This window comes from Panthera uncia, chromosome A2 (assembly GCF_023721935.1).
Source record: "Panthera uncia isolate 11264 chromosome A2, Puncia_PCG_1.0, whole genome shotgun sequence".
NCBI classification, from domain to species: Eukaryota; Metazoa; Chordata; class Mammalia; order Carnivora; family Felidae; genus Panthera; species Panthera uncia.
The window spans coordinates 155,229,737-155,252,077 of NC_064816.1; the positions used below are offsets into that span (position 1 = coordinate 155,229,737).

The following is a 22,341-nucleotide window of genomic DNA, read 5'->3' on the forward strand; positions in this document are numbered from 1 at the left end:
TGATTACAGTGTAGGCTCTTACTTGGATCCTCACAGATTCTATAATGTAGTGTTCCTGCTTGGGTAAGGGAAAATAATAACCAGTGTTTACTGAGGGCTGGGAGAAGCAGACGAACGACCTGATGGAATTCATTTGTCAGCATGCGTAACCGATGAATGAGTAGGACAAGTCTGGGTTATAGGAAGGAGCTTTCTGCCACCACTGGCAAAATCCGAAGCAGCACGTGGCAAAGAATCCCGATGCATGGTGATAGGATTAACCAGTGAGATGGGTCTGGCTTCCAGGAATGGTATTATTAAAGGTTCAGCTATGTTCTATGAAAACACCTAACTTCGGATTGCCAGAAATTAGCCTGCTGAATATGAGAATATTCCAGACAGACAAGGGAAATGATTGTGTAATAGTGAAGCTAACATGAAGTGTTTGACCAGCACCAACTAGAATATCATTTCCCATCCCAAGTAAATTAAAAAACAGGACGAGCCCATTCATCCTGAGGTCAGAAGAAAGGAGCTTGTGGTAGTTAGGTTCTCCCCCTGTGGCGCCCAGGGGCTCTCTCTCTGTCCAAGATGCTATATCCAAGTACATTAGACTCTCTCTTTCTTATTTTTGGAGACCTAGAAATAAGCCTTTTGCCATTTGCCTGTAAATCATGGTTACAGCTAGAAGCCTATATCAGGGTAAGTCTTGAGTACAATACAAAACATAGTTGGTCAGACTAAGAACACAAATTATATGCAGGGAGATCATTGTACCTAGATTACCAAAGTCCAATACATCCCCTTTTTGTAAAAAGCCTTCTGAGTCAAGTGTCTTTTGATTCCATATACTTCTGTCTCCTCAGATCTAACCTATTCATACCAGAGATACTCTACCCAGCTCCTTGAGAAGTCTGCCTTTTCTTTCTACCAGTTCATTTATATCGCCTGTACTACACTTCTCTTTCCTGTCTGCCTCAGCATTGTCTCTTTTTATCCCTGGAATATATTGAGAAGATCCATTTCTCTCTCTCTCTCTCTCTCTCTCTCTCTCTCTCTCTCTCTCTCTCTCTTCTGCCTCCTTCTAAATGGGTGTGCTTCCTTTTGATCTATTTTACTTTCTGGACCAAGGACATTTGATATTCCCTGGAGAAGTCAGAGGGGCACCTCTCGTATGCCCCTTTGAGATGAGCTAGTGTGGTCACTTAACAGATACCCAGAGCATCGGTGCACAAGATGATGAAAGGTATACGTGGAGAAGAGAGCGCCCCACCTGATGCCACCGGTTGGCGTATTAAACATTGGGATCTGTGAACTGTGCCCGGTGTCTGCCTTCTCACAGGGTCACTGTATCCAGGAATGGCATTATTAGTAATGTGTTCTACAGCCTTCCAATAAAAGATATTAAATAACGGGAGAACTTTCCTATTAGGTAATAGTAGAATATTTACTTTCACATGCACTTGCTTTGGCCAGCTTGAACAAATTAGTTATTCCCAGTAGACAATTCTCATTCGTAATTCTGTAATAAAAGATTCTAGATATTGTGCATTTTAGTCCCTGGCATGATAATTTTTATTTCAGAATCTCACTAATCGAATATTCATTATCTAATTATAATTAAAGTGCACAATTCCCTAAAGAATGCTTATAACTATTTAAATGAATAGGGACTTAATTAAAAGAATTAAATTAGGGGATTGAAATTATTCAAAGGGGGTAAACTTTATTCTTCAAGAACTGTAGAACTGGAACACTAAGAAAGAAAAAAATAGGGGAAGGCAACACAAAATTAGTAAAAAGAAGCAAAACAGAGTCCTTATGTGCTCTGAGGGAGGACTGTCATATTAACTTAATTGTCTTTAGTTATGGAAAAAACAAGGAAGACGCGAGCAGCTTAGTAAGCCATGCGCTTCTTCAGGACTGCAGCTATGGCTGATGTAGTACGATTAATTTTTGCCTTCCCCACCAGACCAGTGGTAGAGTCTAGAAGCTAGTGGACTCTCAATTACTATTTGTTGAATGAATAAGGAAGCAAATTCTGCCTCAGAATTTTAACAAGTTAGCTGGTGAGTCATTTTTCAAGTCAGCTTGTGGATACAGTGTTTCAAGGAGTTCATAGTTGAATCTAGTTAGAGTGTGTGCCCTGGGGTTAGAGTGTTTGTTGATATGCTCTGGGCGTTCAGTTTAAGGCCCATGAAGCCATGCTGGAGGCAGCCAGTCTCACAGGTAGAGCTAGAAGCTGGTTAAGTTGTCCCTTTGTGTCATGAACTCTTTCCTGCTATAGACAGAGATCATCTGTCATGACCTGGGAGAAAGCATGAACGTAAGACAGAATTAGCCTTCTTCATACACATGTTGAGTTTGTGTTCTAGTCATACTAAAAATTAAAAATGAAATGACTTTGGGACACCTGGATGGCTCAGTCGATTAAGCATCCGACTTCGACTCAGGTCATGATCTCAAGGCTTGTGAGTTCAAGCCCTGCGTCAGGCTCTGTGCTGACAGCTCAGAGCCTAGAGCTTGCTTTGGATTCTGTGTCTCCCTCTCTCTGCCCCTCCCCACTCACACTCTGTCTCTCTGTCTCTCTCAAAAATGAATAAGTATTAACAAAAAAAATTTTTTTTTCAAGGAAATGATTTTGAGTCATTTTTTGGATAGTGGTATAAAGGGAAGTGATAATGATTTTAATAATAGTTAATATCAACTGAACCATATAAAGCTGCTATTTTTGTATGTCCAACACAGTTGAGTTCCACATAGTTTAACCTAATATTTATTGAATGCTTTCTTTGTGGTAGGCGCGGTGCTATGTAATTGTATGTTAACTGATTTAAATTTCACCCACCCAGAAAAATTTTAACAGATGAGGAAACTGAGACTTAGGTTAGGTAACTTGCCCAACATGGAAGGAAGACTCTCTTTTCTTAAGCAGAATACCATCCTGCCCAGGAAAAGTATGGATGTTGTAAACGATGCTATCAAAATCTTGCCTTCTGATCACTTGAGTACATCAACAGAATGTGACAGCGAAATATACCATGGTTAACTCGCAATGCAAATTATCTGCTTTTTAAAAGTTGAAATTTGCTTATAATACAGATATGATTGTCACTGCACTATCAAGGTGAAGTTCTGCGGCTGCAAAAAGGAGTAAGACATAGTCTTTATTCAAGGAAAGGATGTCACATTGGAGTAAAAAGGACAAAGAATTATAAAACCTACTATATCATTAGAGTGATATTTTTGTTGGCCCCATATTCTAATCCAAAAATGAAGATCTATAGTCCTATGGAGATGAAGAGGAAAAAAAATTAATCCAGGAAAGTCCCAGAAAACTCCTGATCTATGTCAATCAGAACTATTTTGTCCACATAAATCGATTTCGAGAGTCCAAAGGAGGAAGCAATGAAATCAGTTTGGAAGGACCAGGGAAAGTTTCACAGAAGCGATGACAAGTGGAAAAGGCTTAAAAATGAGTGGAATTTTAACAGGCAGCTAAAATGGGAAGGACATTCCAAACAGGGGAACGTGTTCAGAGGAAAGTGTGAAAGTCAACAAAATTGAATAATAAATAGATCAGGTAACAAAGAGGCAAGGAGTCCTCAGAGCTTGTGGAATACTGGAACGGGCTCACACTGGAAAGAGACCAGGCTTGGGAACTTGAACTTTGTCCTAGAAAGCAATAATGAACCACCAATGCTTTCCCCCTCTTGAGCTATAACTTTCATAGTGTGAAGTGTGTAGATCTGAAACATACAGCTCAGTTATTTTTATGTATTGTTATACTCATGAAACTATTGCTCAGATCGAGATACAGCACATAGCTCCCTAGCTCCCTTGTACCCTCTCCTAGACAATCCCCACACGTTTTACTGTTCTGACTTCTGTTACTGCAGGTTATTTTTGAATGTTCTTGGCTGTCTTATAAATGGAGTCATTCAGCGTGTGCTCTTTGGTGTTTGACTTTTTTACTTTTTTTCTCAATGTTTTGTTTTTGAGATGTACTATTTTGTTTTGGTTTTCTGGTGGGGGGGGGGTAGCTATGGGTCATTTTATTTCATTGCTGTGTGTATTTCATTCCATTATGTAATACATCAAAACTTGTATCTGGATATCTGGGTTGAGTAGCTTCCCTTTTTTTTTTTTTCCCATGGAAGGAAAATTAATTTAATGGGCTCTATCATAGAAGTCCCAGAGTTGTCCTGTACTAGTTGGTTAAGACATACGTATCTTTGTATCACGGGAACAAGTAACACAGTAGCAGATGCACCACCAACAACGAAGATGTTAAGTACTCAACGATATTCTGTACTTGTCTGTCTCTTCATCTCATTTGTTAAGCTCTGCAAATGTCTACCACTAAAGCGGCATTTGAAAAGCCATAGAAAGACAGAAACCACGCTTCATGGAAATGGTACAGTGCACAACATTATTTCTCATACGGGTGCTGGGAAAAAAGTCCCTTTTCCAGGATGCTGGGTTAAAGTTAAATGTGTTTAACTCAATGTAGAGATCGTCATAGTCTTTGTTAGACTCGTTGGCGTTTTGAAGAGTTAAATATAAAATATCCATAGCGTTTCCCACACTTGGAAGCTCAAACAAGTTTTTCCCCCCAGAAAACTTACTACCCTCTCCCAGAATCAATGCTTCCCAAAACTCAACATAAAAAGTTATATATAACTGTATGGACTTCATTGTGAATTGTGTCACCTCCCACCAAAAGTCATGTTAAAGTCCTAACCCCCACTGTGACTATTCTTTGGAGACAGGGCCTTTATGGGGATAATGAAGCTTAAATGAGGTCCTATTGGTGCAGCCCTAGTCCGTTAGGGTGGGTGTCCTTGTAAGAAGAGGAAGAGACACAGACCTAGCTCCCTCTCTGGGTGTGCCCATAGGAAAGGCCGTGTGGGGACATAGTGAAATGGTGGCTGTCTGCGAGCCAAAGAGGGACGCCTCACCAGACGACCCTCCTGCACTTTGATCTAGACTTCCGGCCTCCAAAACTGTGGGGAAATAAATGCCTGTTGTTGAAGCCCCCCAGTCTGTGATTCCTTGTTGTGGCAGTTCAAGAAAACCAATACAACAACCTCTAAGTCAAGGAAGAAGAAGAGCTCACAGTGTCAGGCATCTCCAGGAAATGAATGACTAAATCCTCCCAGCCTCGGTCTGTATCCCTTCCCTGTTTCATTTCCAGATTTGCAGATTATTTGCAAATGAAACATTCTGCCCTGTCCAAAGTGTAGGGCAACTTCCCCCGCTGGATCCTCACAAGAACAAAATGGATTCACACAAACAAGACACTCACACCTTTTCTCCTCTCCATAAAACTGCTGCTAAATTGAGTTTTGCATTGTTTAAGATTGGCATAGTCCTGGAACTTCAGACCACTCACTCCTCTCTTTGATAGTGTTTGCTATCCCTCAATTAATAGCTATGGACATTTATTGCCTTTCTTCTAAAGGGAAGATTTATATGCCTCTTAATTTGTGTAAGTTGGACTGCATCATAAATGGTTCACCCTCTAAATTACAAAGTAAGCTTGCCAATAGAGGTGACCTTCTTTATTAAAATCTAATTAGCTGAAGTTGTAGGACGTCCCTGAGAGGGTTACCGAATTTCTGTTTTTCTCCGAGCCCAATAAACATCAAAGACCTAGCTGGCTAGAGTTAACCACAGAGCTCAGAACCTCACTGTGAAATTATCTAATTAGTGCTTCCTTCAGCCATTTTTTCCACAGGTTCAGTCCCAAGAATCATTTCCCAAAATATCCTGGCTAGCATATTTCAGAGGCCAGGTATATCTCACTTGATCAGTTATGAGTTGAGGAAAGAGACCCAGGTGTGCTTTGCTCACTGGATCTGAATAAGAGGATGCTGAACTGGTTGTTTATATTTCCCCAGCAATGGTCAGAATGTCCTAATTGTATGCCACTTTAAGTCATTTTGTGGACAAAGTCATATACTATCTACATGCTATTTGTATACATGCATAAGACATTCATGAGTTTTGCTTCCAAGCTTGGATAATAATGTGGGCAAATTGATTATGGACATATGCGATAAGCCATAATTAATTGATTCAGCTCCCAGTCTATACACAAAAATCTCAAACTCTTCAAGCCTTTATCCTGTCACTTCTTCCATTTGTCATTTCTCGTCTCAACTTTAAAACAAGTTTACGATTACAGGCGCCTGGGTGGCTCAGTTGGTTAAGTGTCCAACTTTGGCTCAGGTCATGATCTCATGGTCTGTGGGTTCAAGCCCCACGTCGGGCTCTGTGCTGACAGCTCAGATCCTGGAGACTTCTTTAGATTCTGTGTCTTCATCTTTCTCTGCCCTTCCCCTGCTCGCTCACTCAGTCTCTCTCTCTCTCTCCCAAAAATAAATAAACATTAAATTAAAAAAAAAAAAAAGTTTAGAGTTGGTCTCTCCTTTCTCATTTCCCACTTGGTGACCAATCATTGACATTTTTCCCCATTACTCTACTGAAAGTCTTTGAGATACATCCAATGATCTCCATATTGATATACACAATCCACGTTTTTAAAACTAGACATTTTTGGTAATGTTTAATGTCATCAACTGCTTTTTTTATCCCTGAAGTTCTATATTCCCTTGCTTACTTTACACATAATTCTTTTGGCTCCCTCCCGAATTTTAGGTCATTTATTTTCAATTTCCTTGGGTCGTCCTTCCTCCTTCATGCTGGATATTGATCGCATTCTTAAGCCCCTTCCTGTGGCTGCCTTCTGCCTCACATTAGTCGCAGTTACTGAGAGTTGTTTGGGAATTTTCTTTTTATGTGGGCCATCTCATCCTAAGGAGTAAATGTTTCTCATTACTGTAGCTGAGGCCTTTCTCACATGTTTACATTTCATAGCATCTTCAAGATATTGATAACATAAAAAAATGCATTGATCACCTTAAGGGCCCCCCAGAGTTCAGAGACAGGTAAAGGAAATGTCTTCCACCTTCAAACAGTCTTTGGTGTTCACTAGGGGAACAAAATGACCTGCTGAGATGAAGTGGGAATGACAAGGTGTGTCAAAAATGATGTGATGTTTGCAGAGAAAAGATTGTGGTAGAATCAATACGAGAGTCATTTCTATGGATTTGTGTTACTTGGAGGGGGCTTTAGAAATAGCAACAGGAAGAAAAAAGCAGTGCTTCTTAGTTAAAAAAAAAGAATGCTTATATCATTGAAAAACAATACCTTTTAAAAAGGATGGGAAAATCCATAAAATAAAAATTCAGGGTATTTTGAACTTTCTTCTGAGGCCAGAGTCATCAGAACTAATGCTCTTTTGCAAAGATCAACCTACTTAAGTAAAAATTTAGGGAGTAGAGAGTCTGGTTATTATTTTTCATGATTGTGAAGATGTGTGGGAACAGTGAAAGAATACACACATAGTAAGATGAAAATCTGATGTTATAAAAATTAGCCAGATTTAGAACTTTTTTCATACCCAAAGAAGAGATCAGAAATTAGGTTTCTTCTGTTGTCTTGGATTTTCAGCACTGGCTCTAAGGCTGTGAACTAGGCTAAGGAGAGCCCCACATTCTAGCTCTGAGTGCAACTCTACCGACATTACCCAGTTATCTACCTCAGGTGACATAAGAGAAGCTTGAAAATTCCTGGAGAAGTCCAAGGGGCCAGTGGGAAAGATTTATTTGCAGAGTTCTTAGCATATTCTATCTGCCCCTAACCATCACACCATTATGAGAGTGGGAAGGGGGGCCTTGAGGGTCATGAATCAGAGAGCTTGCCCTGTGTCTGGTGGAGTTAAAAACGATGGCATCAACTCACATCAGCCTGGAGGACCCGCTGCCTGACTTTAAGGGGAGCGGACACAGCCATGTTGTCAGTAGCTTCCCCTTTCAGAGTTCCCAGTGCATTGTGGGCCAGAGAACCTAAGGGATGAAGCCAGCCATGCAAAATCTTGAACCCACCCCAGGGCCGTCGAGCAGAGAGAGAGACTACAGATGATCACACAGAAGCAGAGGGGGACATCAGTGATTCAATACAAGTGCCATTCTGATTTGTGCATTTGTCTATTACAAATAAACTTCAGGAACACTGAGGGAACCCAGAGTATTCACCCTGAGTTTTAAAGATCTGTGAGGCTTGTACAAGTGAAGTCTTTCCCACTGACTACTTTTGAGATGCCAAGAGTTGACCATTAACTGCTGGAGATGGAAATACATGGAAATGTAAGTGGATTACACATGAAGCACCCCCTCCTTGCTAATCATATAATCATTATACAATGTTAGGCACAGTTTTCAAAAACACAAGGAACCCTTGGTTAAGGGAAATATGAGTGTAGGTAGACAAAGTAAACAGTCCAACTAGTCCCTGATCTGGTGAGATAATTTTCCTATGTGATAAAAACATAGATCTGCATTTCATTTATAGAAAAACAATTGAAATTATTCTTAGCAGAATTTGAGAAACGTAAACATGTAAACATACACACAAGTAAAAATATAAACATACATTAAATTCTGGAATGGTGGAGATTGATTGCTTTTTCCTGGTGCAGTCACTGATTAGTTAAATAACTCAGACCAGGCATGATTGTATTCTACATCTGTTACCTCATCTGAAAAATAAGATTGATGACTAGAGCTCCCAAAACATAGGCTGGATACTATTATTGATAGTTTCTGGGGAAACTACATAGAACCACAAAGTCCTACCCTCAAAGGCTATGAATGACCTCACCCCTTGAAAAACAGACCCAACATTTATTACGTTTTATGTCACACATTTAAGTTAGCCAAACTCATCCAAACGAGTATTACCTGTTGTTCTAGAATTATAAAACAAGCAAGCAAATGTTAAGTAGTATCAGATAACTACAGAGGAGGAACAAAATATTTCCTCTACTTATCATAGGTTGTCCAGTTGGGGTCTTGTAAATGACACTGTCCAGAGACAGATTAGCAAGAGAAAAACAAAGAGAAGTTTAGTAACATGTGCATGATGCATATTCACATGGGACCACCCAACAATGAATAACCCAAAAAGATGGCTAGAACTTGTATACCATCTTAAGCCAAAGGACAAGGGCATTTTGACTACTGGGTGGGAGGCAAGTCATGAAAAGGGACCAGGGAAGTATGGTAAGCAAGAGTTGTTTAGCGATATTTATTCTGCAGGTTCTTCTCCATAGAAAAGAATTTTTGAGTGTCCTTATTTTAGGTACGGGAGAGGGAGACCTCTCTGCAAATGGAAATTTATTTTCCAAAAGGAACACTTCTGCCTTTTTTAGACATTTTCCTGTTTTTACTAATCTCAGTGGTCTTAAATTCAAAATAATCTATATGCCAAAGGGCCATATTTTGGAGTTGCATGTTCCGATACCTTTCAGAACCAAGATATCATAACCTATCTTTATAAAGAAACAACAGCTCGGATAAATTTAGCAGCTTGCTCTCTATATAGAAGAGTTGAATTAGTACTACAGTCTTTAAGATCTCATTCTTTCCACTATATTAATTACATATGAGTCTTTGAATTGAATACTACTTTCTAAAGAAAACACAAAGCGTCATTTAGAGGAAAGGAATAATAAAAGTGTTTCAAGAGCATTCCAGGCACTCCCATTATGAGAAGCGTTTTCTTTCTCATCTTTCACCATTGATAGTAAGCACATACTAATTACTACTTAAGGATTGTGCCTAGCTACCTTCTACTCATGTATTTATTCAATCATAAAACATATGGAGTGAGCTACTTTGGGGTGCCTACTAGTATTTGGTTTATAAAGTTGCAGGAGACCATATATATGGCCTCCAGGAACTTGCATTCCAGAAGGAAAATCAAAGAAGAACATTTTGCGTAGAATCCTGAAATGGTTACTAAGGGTTTTCTTAGAGATTCGAAACTGAAGAGATAATTGTCTTGCATTTATAAAAGGCCTAAGCTATTCCCCCTGAAAAGGAGTAATTGAATCTGTAATTACTTTCATTTCATAGGGGACATAGACATGGATTCTAAAGATCTAATTGTGATGGTTGTTTTCTTAATTACTCTAATTGCTTTGTAGAGAACACTACCTTTCATCCATTGAGGAAACTCGATAGTCAATAGTGACTGAGGACACCATTAGAAGTATTTTAAAAGTTCTACTTTACTGTGTATCAGACTGTTCTTTTGTTTATTTCAGCTTCTGATGATCCAACCATGCTGAGATAGCCCCCACGTGTTCTACGAACAAAGGCATTGACTTCTGGCCATGATTTTTGTAAATGAGCATAAAGGAACTGGCAGGCCTGCTCCATGGTGACAGTGGGGCTGCCCTTCTAAGAACATGCATTCACCTCCACATAATCACTTCAATTCCTTCCTCTCTCCAGTCCAGTCTCCACGATTCATAGAGATCTGGTTTCTGGGAACGGCCCTTTGTATCATTTGGGCATGGCTTCTATTAAAAATGGATGGAAACAATCATTTGTTACATTATTCCTGAAAGCAGGTTTTAATAGGGGCCAGGACAGAGGAAGAATGAGAGCATTAATTTCCTCTTGAGGGAAAGGCAGTGGGGTGCATCCCCAGGCAGAGAAGATGTCCAAAGATGGAGTTGATGACAAAAAGGAAAGACAAAGAATAAACATTCTCATTTAACTTCAAAAAGATGTTCTAACTAGAACTGGCCTTGACTTAAGTTTATAGGTTTCCCATATTTCTTATGTACAATAGGTATGAACTAGTAAACAGTTAGGTAGCATTTGTAATTATACCCTGAAGAAGCATCTCATTCCTGGGTAGAATCGCTTGGTATATTGGATGTGTTCTGAAATAGTTATTTGGGAATCAAAATGTGTCAGGTTCACCTGTATGTATCTCCCTATTTCCTTGCACTTCCAAAGTCACAAGGATTAAATGAGAACATCCATGGGAAAACACCTAAATAATTTAAAACTATACAACTGTAATTTATGTATGTGCTTTTTGATCAAGAGATGGAAAGAATAAGAATGCAAAGATTTTTTCATAAAAATGACTACTCCTGGATCTAACACTTTTAGTGGAACTTATTCATAGAGTATTAGCTTTCCAGGAAAACTCGGGAAAATTCTTACAGAGTTTTACCTTTTGACCTACTCTTTTTCTGAATACTTACTATGAAAAAGGTAACATGTCTGGGGATAGCTATTAGGAGGCAGAAAGGATAGAAAGATACAAAGACACGTAGAAAATATGAACAGTTTAGAAACAGTTCTTGAGATGAAGATATGCTAAATGCACCGGCATTTACAGGATATCGCAATTGCAAATGGTGCCAGCTGAACAGAACGTTATCATTAGGCACGTGCTGGAAAACCAAGGATGTTTGGTTTTTTGATGAATGAAGTGCAGTTCCTATTTTAAAGATCGTTTGGCAAAGTGACGGGCATCTCAGGCTGGGGTAAATTCTGAAGAAGGACTGAAGATGAGGCTCAAACATGGGTAGAATGTTCTGTGCCATTTTAATCTCAACTGTTAAAGAGTGCTAGTGAAAGTCAAGGGTGAGTACAAAACAGACTGGATGTTCTGGGAAGGGGTGTCCTGAGATCCTATTTAGGAAGCAGGTTAGTGGAATATGTCAGTGTTGATACAGGGTGAGGCCCCTAAAAGAAGGAGTCGATTCTGTAGCTCCAGGTACAGAGTCACAAAACCAGGATTATACCATTTCCTAATTCCATGGACCAGAGCTCTTCCGGTGAGATGCGTAGAAAGGAAATGTCTTCCCCATTGAAAGCTGGGATTCACATCGATCATCTTTTTTTAATGACTATTGAAATATAATTTGTATACCCTAAGATTTAATCATTTTAATTATGTAATTCAAGGAATTTTAGTAAGTTCACAGAGCTGTGCAAAAAATCACCTCAGTCCAGATTTAGGACATTTTCATGACCCCTAGAAGATTTCTGTTTTCCTTGTTTCATACTCATCCCGATAAAGACACTAATGTAGTTTCTGTCTCTGTAGATTGGCCTTCTCTGGACAATTTGTATAAATTAAGTTATAGAATATATGGTATGTTGTATCTGGCTTATTGAACTTAGTATGATGTTTTTGAGGTTTATTCATTTTGTGCATTTCATTTCTTTTATTGCTGAATAATGTTCCATTGGATGGATATACAACACTTTGTTTATCCATTCACTGTTTGATGGACATTTGGGTTGTTTTCACTTTGAGGCCATTGTGACTAAAGCTGCTATGAACGTCTACCCGAAAGTCCTTGTGTGGTTGTGTGCTTTCATTTCTCTTGCATGATAATAATAATTCCAGGAATGGAATTATTGAATCATATGGGAAATCTATGCTTCGCTTTTAAGAAACTACCAAACTTTTTCAAAAGCAGCTGTACAAGTTGACAACCCCACCAGCAACGTATGATGATTCCAGTGTCTTCCAATCCTCGTCAATGCTTGTTATTACCTTTTTATTTTATTATTATAGCTATTCTCGTAGGAAGAATGTGTAGTCTTCATGGCATTTCTCTAGTGATTAATAATCCTAAGCATCTTCTCATGTCTTTGTTTTTCATTTCTGCATCTCTTTTTGAGACATCCTTGTAACTAAAACTTTGACTTTCCTGGATCCTTCCCAAAATTTCTAGCTTAGATGATGCTGCGATGGAAATGCATAAAGCTCACTGACTATAATTCTGGTTGTTGTTGTTGTTGTTGCTGTTGTTTTAAGTAGACAGGTACTTCTAAAACTTAACGAAGGAGAAGTCATTCTTCTCTGCTAAAATTACAGGATAGATTCATAGTGTGGTAACTCCTGTAACATCCAGAAGAAAATCAAGCTTGCAATTGCAAAATTTTGGGATGTCTCTTTTTCTTTAGGGTTTCCTTTTTCTTTTTCTTTTCTTTTTTTTTCCACTGAGCTAAGGGCAAAACCAAATGGCCTAAAGTCTTGTTTGCTTTCTCAGCAGGATAAGAAAAGAAGACAAAGGAAGAACAGCCAACAGAGTAAGACAGAATTCCTCAGGAAAATAGCAGCCAAATAGCAGTAAGGCCAGGTTAGAGAAGCAAAATCCATAGAATCAAGTTTTACTTTAATAATGATACTGATAGAAATGTTATGCAAGAGTCTGAGTTCAGGGCCTTCTTGAAATGCATGATAGAATTTTTCTAATGTACAAGCCCAGTAACAGATGTAATTAGATTATGCTAACATGATAAATAGTTACTGAATATCTCCCTAAATTAGATTGACCTCCATCGGTAAAGATCATAACTTTCAGTAAAGGCTCATTTTGCTCACTAAATAATTTTCATACAGGTACTAAGATAGAAGTCTTTGTGTATTGATGGGTCCCTCTCCAGATCTCAGTTTATTTTCTTTTCACCTGCATGTCTTTTTAAAAGTGGGTTGTGCTTCTTAAAACAGAATACAAGGGCGCCTGGGTGGCTCAGTCGGTTAAGCGGCCGACTTCGGCTCAGGTCACGGTCCGTGAGTTCAAGCCCCGTGTCGGGCTCTGTGCTGACAGCTCAGAGCCTGGAGCCTGTTTCAGATTCTGTGTCTCCCTCTCTCTGACCCTCCCCCGTTCATGCTCTGTCTCTTTCTGTCTCAAAAATAAATAAACGTTAAAAAAAACAAAAACAAAAAAACAGAATACATATTCTTTTCAAGTGCACATGGGACATTCTCCAGAATAGCTCACCTATTAGGTCACAAATTAGGCCTCAACAAATACAAAAAGATTGAAATCATACCATGCACCTTTTCTGACCACAGCACCATGAAACTGGAAGAGGAAGGTTTGTAAAGACCGCAAATACATGGAAGTTAAATAACATGCTACAAAACAGTGAATGGGCCAACCAAAAAAAAAAAAAAAAAGAATTAAAAATACATGGAAACAAATGAAAATAAAACACAATGGTTCAAAACTTTTCGGATTCAGCATATGTGGTCCTAATTGGGAAGTATATAGCAATACAGACCTACATCAAGAAGCAAGAAAAATCTCCAATAAAATAACCCACACCTAAAGGATCTAGTAAAAGAACATCAAACGAAGCCTAAAGCCCGCAGAAGGAAGGAAATAATAAATACTAGAGCAGGAACAAATGATATCAAAATTATAAAAACAAACAATAGAACAGATCAATGGAACCAGGAACTGGTTCTTTGGGAAAAAAAAATTAAATTGATCAACTTCTATCCAGATTTATCAAAAAGAGAAACTACCCAAATAAATAAAATCACAAATGAGGGAGGAAAAATAACAAATGCCACAGAAATACAAATAATCATAAGAGAATATTATGGCCATATACAAAAAAAACCCACTGCTAATATTATCCTCAGTGGGGAATAACTGAGAGCTTTTCTTCATAGTCAGGAACAAGATTGGGATGTCCACTCATCACTTTTATTCACCACATAGTACTGGAAGTCCTAGCCACAGTAATCACACAACAAAAAGAAATGAAAGGAATCCAAATTAGCAAGAAGTAAAATTCTCATTATTTGCAGATGACATGATACTCTATATAGAAAACCCAAAAGACTCCATCCAGAAACTGCTAGAACCCACAAACAAATTCAGTAAAGTCTCAGGATACAAAATCAACATATAGAAATCTCTTGCACATCTATACACCAATAATGAAGCAGCAGAAAGAGAAATTAAGGAATCGATCCCATTTACAACTGCACCAAAAACAGTGAGATACCTGGGAATAAACCTAACCAAAGAAGTGAAAGACCTATACTCTGAAAACTGTAAAACACTGATGAAAGAAACTGAGGATGCCACAAAGAAATGGAAAGACATTCCATGCTCATGGGTTAGAAGAACAGATACTGTCAAAATGTCTATAACGGCCCAAACCAATCTATGTATTTAATGCAATCTTTATCAAAATAATAACCAGCATTTTTTCACAAAGCTGAAAAAAAATTTTTTTTTAAATTTGAATGGAACAACAAAAGACCCAGAATAGACAAAGCAGTCTTAAAACAGAAAAGCAAACCTGGACACATCAAAATTTTGGACTTCAAGTTATATTACAAAACTGTAGCGATTAAAACAGTATGACACAAAATAGACACAGATCAATGGAACAGAATAGAAAACCCAGAAATAAGCCCACAACTTTATGGTCAATTAATCTTTGACAGAAGAGGCAAGAATATATAATGGGGAAAAAACAATCTATTCAACAAATGGTGTTGAGAAAACTGGACAGCTATGTGCAGAAGAATGAAACTGGACCACTTTCTTACACCATACACAAAAATAAATTCAAAATGGATTAAGAACCTAAATGTCAGACCTGAAACCATAAGAATCCTAGAGGAGAGCACAGGCAATAATCTCTTTGACATCAGCCGTAGCAACCTTTCTCTAGATAGGTCTCCTGAGGCAAGAGAAACAAAAGCAAAAATAAACTTATTGAGACTTCCTCAAAATAAAAAGCTTCTGCACAGCAAGGGAAACAATCAACAAAATTAAAAGTCAACCTATGGAATAGGAGAAGATATTTGCAAATGATGTATCTGATAAAGAGTTGGTATCCACAATACATAAAGAACTTACAAAACTCAACATCCAAAAAACGAATAATCCAATTAAAAAATGGGCAAAAGATGGAGTACCTGGGTGGCTCAGTTGGTTAAGCATCCGACTTTGGCTCAGATCATGATCTCACATTTCGTGGGTATGATCCCTGCTTCAGATTCTGTGTCTCCCTGTCTCTCTTCCCTTCCCCCACTCAAGCTCGCTCTCTCTCTCTCTCTCAAAAATAAATCAATATTAAAAAAATTTTGGGGGGCGCCTGGGTAGCTCAGTCGGTTAAGCGTCTGACTTCAGCTCAGGTCATGATCTCTCAGTCTGTGGGTTCGAGCCCCGTGTCGGGCTCTGTGCTGACAGCTCAGAGCCCGGAGCCTGTTTCAGATGCTGTGTCTCCCTCTTTCTCTGACCCTCCACTGTTCATGCTCTCTCTCTCTCTGTCTCAAAAATAAATAAACATTAAAAAAAATTTAAAAAAAATTTTTTTTAATGAGCCAAAGACGTAGGTAAGCATTTTTCCAAAGAAGACATACAGGTGGCCAACAGACACATGAAAAGATGCTTAACATTAATCGTCATTAGGGAAATAGAATTCAAAACTACAATGAGATATCACCTCACACCTGTCAGAATGGCTAAAGTCAACAACACAAGACACAATAGATGTTGACAAGGGTATGGAGAAAGGGGAATCATCTTGTACTGTTGGTGGGCATGCAAACTGGTGTAGGCCACTCTGGGAAGCAGTATGGAGATTCCTCAAAAAGCTGTAAGATAAAACTATCCTACAATCCAACAATTGCACTACTAGGTGCTTACCCAAAGAAAACAAGAACACTAATTCAAAGGGATACATGTACCCTAATTTATAGTAGAATTATCTATAATAGCCAAACTATGGAAACAGCCCAAGTGGTGTCCATCAACTAATGAATGGATAAATAAGTGTATATAATGTAACTTCAAGTTATATTACAAAGCTCTATACAAAGTTATATATATATTTTTTTTTAATTTTTTATATATTTAAATATTTATTATATATTTAATATATATTATATATATTATTTATTTATTTATATAAATATAATTCATGCCAAGTATTGATACGTGTCTCTTACATGGCTGCCTGCCATAGTGTGCAATCAAAATATTAATTATTAATAAATTTTAAATTATTTTTCACTATTAGGTTAAGTGAGTTTTATCTTAAATGTTTCTTTTCCCACCTCAGAGATATCCCTGTGTGTCTTCCCTATCCCCACACTCAACTGTGGGGACAAGTTGTGGGACAGTCCACCATGATAGTCAGTGGAGTATTTGCTCAATAAATTCCCAAAGGAAAAATGGATACTGATGGTTAAGAGCAGGAGTTGGCACACATATTCTATAAAAGGCCAGATAATAAATATTTTAGGCTTCAAAGGCCATATGGTCTCTGTCAACTACTCAACTCTTCCATTATAGTGTGGTAGCACCATAGACCATATGTTAGAAAAAATATGGCCATATTTCAGTAAAACTTTATTTATGGACACTGAATTTTGAATTTCATGTAATTTTTCCCATGACACAAAGTATGATTCTGCTTTTGATTTTTTTTTCAACCCTTTAAAATGTAAAAATCATTCTTGGCTCATGGGCCATAAGAGAAAAGGCAACAAGATGAGTGGTTGTCAGCACTTAGCTTGCAGACTCCTGATTTAGAATCGTGTAATTCTAAGTGGTAATGAACTGTGGAGAGTATCAGCCTGAAATTTCACAGGAATACACTTCATTCCTAGTGGGTTGTCAAATTCCAGTGTATTGAAGAGTGTTTTCATTTATTGTTACTTTAATAAACACTACCTATCAAGTTTAATGGCAAACATTTTGTTCCCCCTGTAATGTGATTTTAATTGATAGAAATTCTAATAAAAGGAGTTGGGTTTGCAAAAGAGTCCATTGAGGTATTTGAGGCTAAGTCATCAGTTGATACAGAATCAGTAAGAATCACGGTGCTTTTCTGCATGATCTTAGTTCTCACTTGATAAACACATTTTTAAAAAAGAAACTTTATTTGGGGAACTCAAGGGCAATGAATAAATTAAGGGAGTATAAAATACATTTGTTTGAAGCCCACTGGCTGAATTCTGTGACTCCTTTCTGTGTTTCTGTGGGCCCTGACACATGAGGGAATGTGTGTTCACTGACATTCCAGAAGGTCAGAGAGATAAGTAACTATCCTTAACAGCATAGCATTTAAAAGACAGGCTTCCAGGGGCGCCTGGGTGGCTCAGTCGGTTGAGTGTCCGACTTCAGTTCAGGTCATGATCCCACAGTCTCTGAGTTCAAGCCCCGCATCAGGCTCTGTGCTGACAGCTCAGAGCCTGGATTCTGCTTCGGATTCTGTCTCCCTCTCTCTCTGCCCCTCCCCTGCTCATGTTCTGTCTCTCTCTGTCTCAAAAAAAAAAGAAAAAGAAAAAGAAAAAAAGACAGGCTTCCAAGTTGGTTCCCCTCAATTCCCTGAACTATTTGCTGAGAGATAGGAAAGACAAATCTTTAACATGATTATTGAACTGTCTCTCTCTCATTCTACTATCCTCCAAAAATCAGTTTTCTGTTATCAGTTGTATATACAATTTCAAAAATTGCTATTTGTATTCAGACTGTACAAGTGCAAAAAAAATCATACAAAAGGGTAAGTTTGCAGAATGACTTTATAATGATTTGCGCCCCCCCCCCCCCCCTCCGGCCCCAAATGAGGGCATTTCTCAGCCACAGCAGCACAAAAAGAGGATGAGGGGGCAGAAATTTCTTCTGAAGATGAATTCTGTGCTGCACCATAACTCACCTTGGGCCCATCCCCAAGAACCTCTCCTGGATTTCTGTATTCCTTTTCTTTTATGTAGGATGGGTACGGGGTAGAGTTGGGAGACCTGAAACAAGATAAGTATAGGGTAAGCAGGAAAACAAGTCTAAGAGAAAAACCAGACTGGGCTTGAATCTTCACTCCACGCTTCATTATAGATGGAAATAGACTCTGGGTGGGCACCTACTCCATGTTGGAAACTTCTCATGGACTCAGTTGTTCAAATAAGTGAAAAAAGAGGAAGGAACGAAAGATGTCCCTTACTTAGCTGATGCACCGCAGGGAAGAAAACCTCTGAAGGAACTACTTCAAAGCAATTAAGGAGACAGAGTGTTTGTGTTTGTGTTTTTGTTTTAAGAGTTTTGTTTCCTATATTATCCAAGCGATCTGGTTGACTTCATTGCGCTCTGATTCCTGACAACAGCAAACTGCTTGTGTGCCCAGTATCTGGTGTGTGTTTTTCAAGCGGTGTGGTCGTCTACTCCCACACCGACATAGGATGCAACACGCTGGTTGTGACTCTCTGGAAATTGGGGTGTCAGTTCCGTTTTCCAGAAGGTAATGATGTCACAGTTGCTTCTGAGTAATATGCCGTGCGACCGCTTGATGGAAGAGAGAGAACAGCTCTTTAACTGTGGTTCTACTTAGTGAACCTCTGAGCATTTATTGGAAGGTGGTCAATTATTAGGCAATTTAAAGTTATCAGGAAAAACATGTTTCTAATTCAGCCTCCTCATCCTTTTCTTTTTTTTTTTTTTTTCCCCTGTGATTCAGGAGGAAGGATGCTGGCTTCTTATCCTACAAAGATCACCTGCCAGTAAGCCAGGTGGTAGTTGGAGATACTGACCGGCAAGGCTCAGAAGCCAAACTGAGCGTGGGCCCCCTGCGCTGCCAAGGAGACAGTAAGTTTGCCCAGAAGCTGTGGCTTTTGCACTTTCTTACCAGTTTTAAACCGTGTTTCCCAGAGACGTCAGAGGGTGGCAAGAAACAGGCTTGCTCTTCTGTAACCCCTGAAGAAACATCACACGACGAAAACAGAACCAAACGGAGAGCGAGATAGACCTTAATACAGACAGGAGAGCGACAGCCGTAAAGCCTCCAGGACAGGAACCTAGATTTGGGCATACAATGTGGATATCCATCTTCCTTGTATATTCATATCTAACAAGTTTGACGACCTAAGTTTATGGTGATATAAATAGCAATGCTAATAGCATACAAGTGGCAGTCAACAGCTGTGATTCCACCGAGTGCTGCTGTTAATGCCATTAGCGTGACTATTTATATCACCATAACTCAGCTTATGGTGATATAAATAGCACTATGGCTTAATGTATCATTGTAAACTTGGATTATGGTCATACGAAGTTGGACATTATTGCTATCACATCTCATCATCATCAGAGCTGGAGAGTCCCTTGTAAGCCCACGGTTGTTTCTGTCACTACGTCTTGCTTTCAGGATTTGGCACCACAGAGAGGCATTTGGGGCTGCTGGCTTGGACTGTGGGAGGGCAGGGAGTTCGAGCGATGATCCCGCCTAATTAAGGGCACCATTAGGATTTTATGTTGTTGGATACCCTTCAGTGTGCTTTATGTGGAGTCGGAGAGATATGGTGCCGGGCTGCCATGGGGATTCTGCAATGAACATTCTGGGTGTCGTTTCCCCTCTTCTTGTCTATGCGCGTGGTTTCGGCAAGTCCCCCGAGAGTTCTGTGCTTTTTGTGATTGTGTGCTAGGCATCAGGAGACCCCAGATTCTGCTCCTTGAATAACTGACTTTCCAGGAGACCTCAGGCAAACCCCTCCACTTTCTCGGCTCTGGTAATGAGAATATCACCCGCGTCCCAACTCCTCCTGGGGAGGCCATAAAGATTTTAGTGCCTAGATCCGGATTCCTCCTAGCAGAGCATTCTGTGCGATGGAATATTATTACCACTTCCATAAATCAAGGGAGAATTAGACCTACCCGATGTAATAAATTATTGCATCGACTCCAAGAGGTGTCCTAAGAAATGTAATGGTGCATGCTTGAATGTTTACTACTTAGTAAATGGGGGCTGTTGGCAATTAAACAAGGCAATGTTCCTGATACAAAAGAGAGACCGAGTTTATGCTGATTTGTCTCTCTTTAGTTAGTTTAAAACTGAGACTGGTCAAAGAGCTTTATCATGCATTTGTTGAACAATAATACTTTATTTGTTGAGCCAGGCTTAGGAGGACTCCGCAGTCAGAAATTTGATTTCACCTGTTTAAGAAAACGATATTGACACAAAATAATAGCAAGTATGCATTTTTAAAAATATTTTGAGGGATTGATGTGCGATAGGATGACTCTCAAAATAGGCAGATTCTCATGTGTTGTCCGATGAAACTCCGTTTCATTATGTCATGATTCTTCATTAATCTACAAAGGTAAAATATTTCTCGCTTACCGATGCTAATTCTGGAGCAAGCTATGAATTAAACAAAGGGCTCCCCGTGAAGTCATTGGTTAACTTGGTAAAGTTATAAAAATCCCACTTCTCCAAACTTGTTACCTTCCTTACACAGAGGATTTCAGCCACATTACATAGTATATGTAGAAGTGTGTTAACAGTTTATAGTTACTATTAGCTTGTTTCCCTTAATAAATCAGTCTTCAAGAAAAATTTCTGACATGTCTGCTATGCGTCTAGCACTTTACCAGACACTCTGAGAAATAAGAAACAAGCTCAAACCGCATTTTGAGAAACGCACATGAAAAAAATGCTGGAAGACAAAATCGTATCAGATTTTGCAATACAATATTATTGCAACTGCTGCTCAAGAAAGGAGTGATATAGTGTATTTCAGCCAGACTTTGTATTTAAAAAGAGAAAACAGGAAAATCGTGGTGGCCAGTGTTTATTTGCATTTCTTTTCCAAGGCTGTTGTTCTTAGAGACGTTTTTAGGACCCCTTATAAGACAAAGAGCTGTCTTAATCATGGGCACGGCATGAGCTCAGTATTCTTACAGCACTACAGCTTAAGAGAGACTGTTTCAATCCATATTTTGCCTGCTACTTCATAAACCAAAAGCACAGTCCATATTCAATTGCAATTATATGGAACGCTTTTGTGTCTGAGAGGGGGAAAGAGAAGGCTTCCTTTTTTGCAGGCAACTGAGAACATCATACCTTGGACCTGAATTGCCAGGTAGCAGCTTTATCTACCTTCCTTTAAGAATGTTCTAACATGGGCACAGTAATGAGAAAATGTTCCACATCATGTCACTTTCCAGTTTTTAACATGTTTGATTTGCTCAGATACTCACAGCCCCCAATAAGGTGGGTGAGGTTAAGTATTAGCCTTTCTGTTTACAAACGAACAAAACATTTCTTTTAAAATGTCACTGACACTACAAATTTCTGTATACCCTTGTAGCCTCTGGGAGGCTTCAGGAGGAAAGGCAGAGCAGAGAACATAAACAGCTTTCTCTGTACAAGGTCAAGGTGGTTTCCCTGAGTCAGTCGATGATTGAATGAAATCATTTAAAAAAAAAAAAATAGCCATTTGGGTCTTATCCCCACCACTCCCCCACCCACCCACATCCAGTTACCAATATAGCATGAATGTTTCAGGGATTAAATTTCAATCGTTGTGATGTAAAAAGTGTTACAGTGCATTTATTCTGTTGTTCATAGAGATTAACTTACTTTGTATCATTTACTGAAGTCCGTACAAAGCTCTGGTTTAAAAAACCAAATCCATCATGAAAAAAATGTCTTTCTCTGTTCGAGGAGTCTTCGTGATGCCAGCCCTGGAAAGCTGTGTCTTGAATTAGGTCCCTGTTCTATCCCCCAGTCTTAGAGAACGAAACAATTTTTGTAGGCTCTGACCAACCGTTTCAGTGGTTTCGGTTGGCTCCATCATGCCTGCTGAGTTTCATTTTGACTTTGACTCATCCGAACTCATAGGCCCATAAAATCCAAATGCTAAAGAAATCCGGTGAATTCCACTCAG

General features: G+C 39.0%; 1 protein-coding gene across 1 annotated transcript in view; it reads left to right on the forward strand.

Moving 5' to 3' along the window:
- CNTNAP2 (contactin associated protein 2) overlaps window positions 1-22,341 on the forward strand; it is a 1,963,583-nt gene that overhangs the window by 1,585,845 nt on the left and 355,397 nt on the right. The window contains exon 15 of the mRNA XM_049643059.1: window positions 19,134-19,261. Coding sequence (XP_049499016.1) covers window positions 19,134-19,261 — 128 coding nt within the window. The remainder of the gene's footprint in view (window positions 1-19,133; window positions 19,262-22,341) is intronic.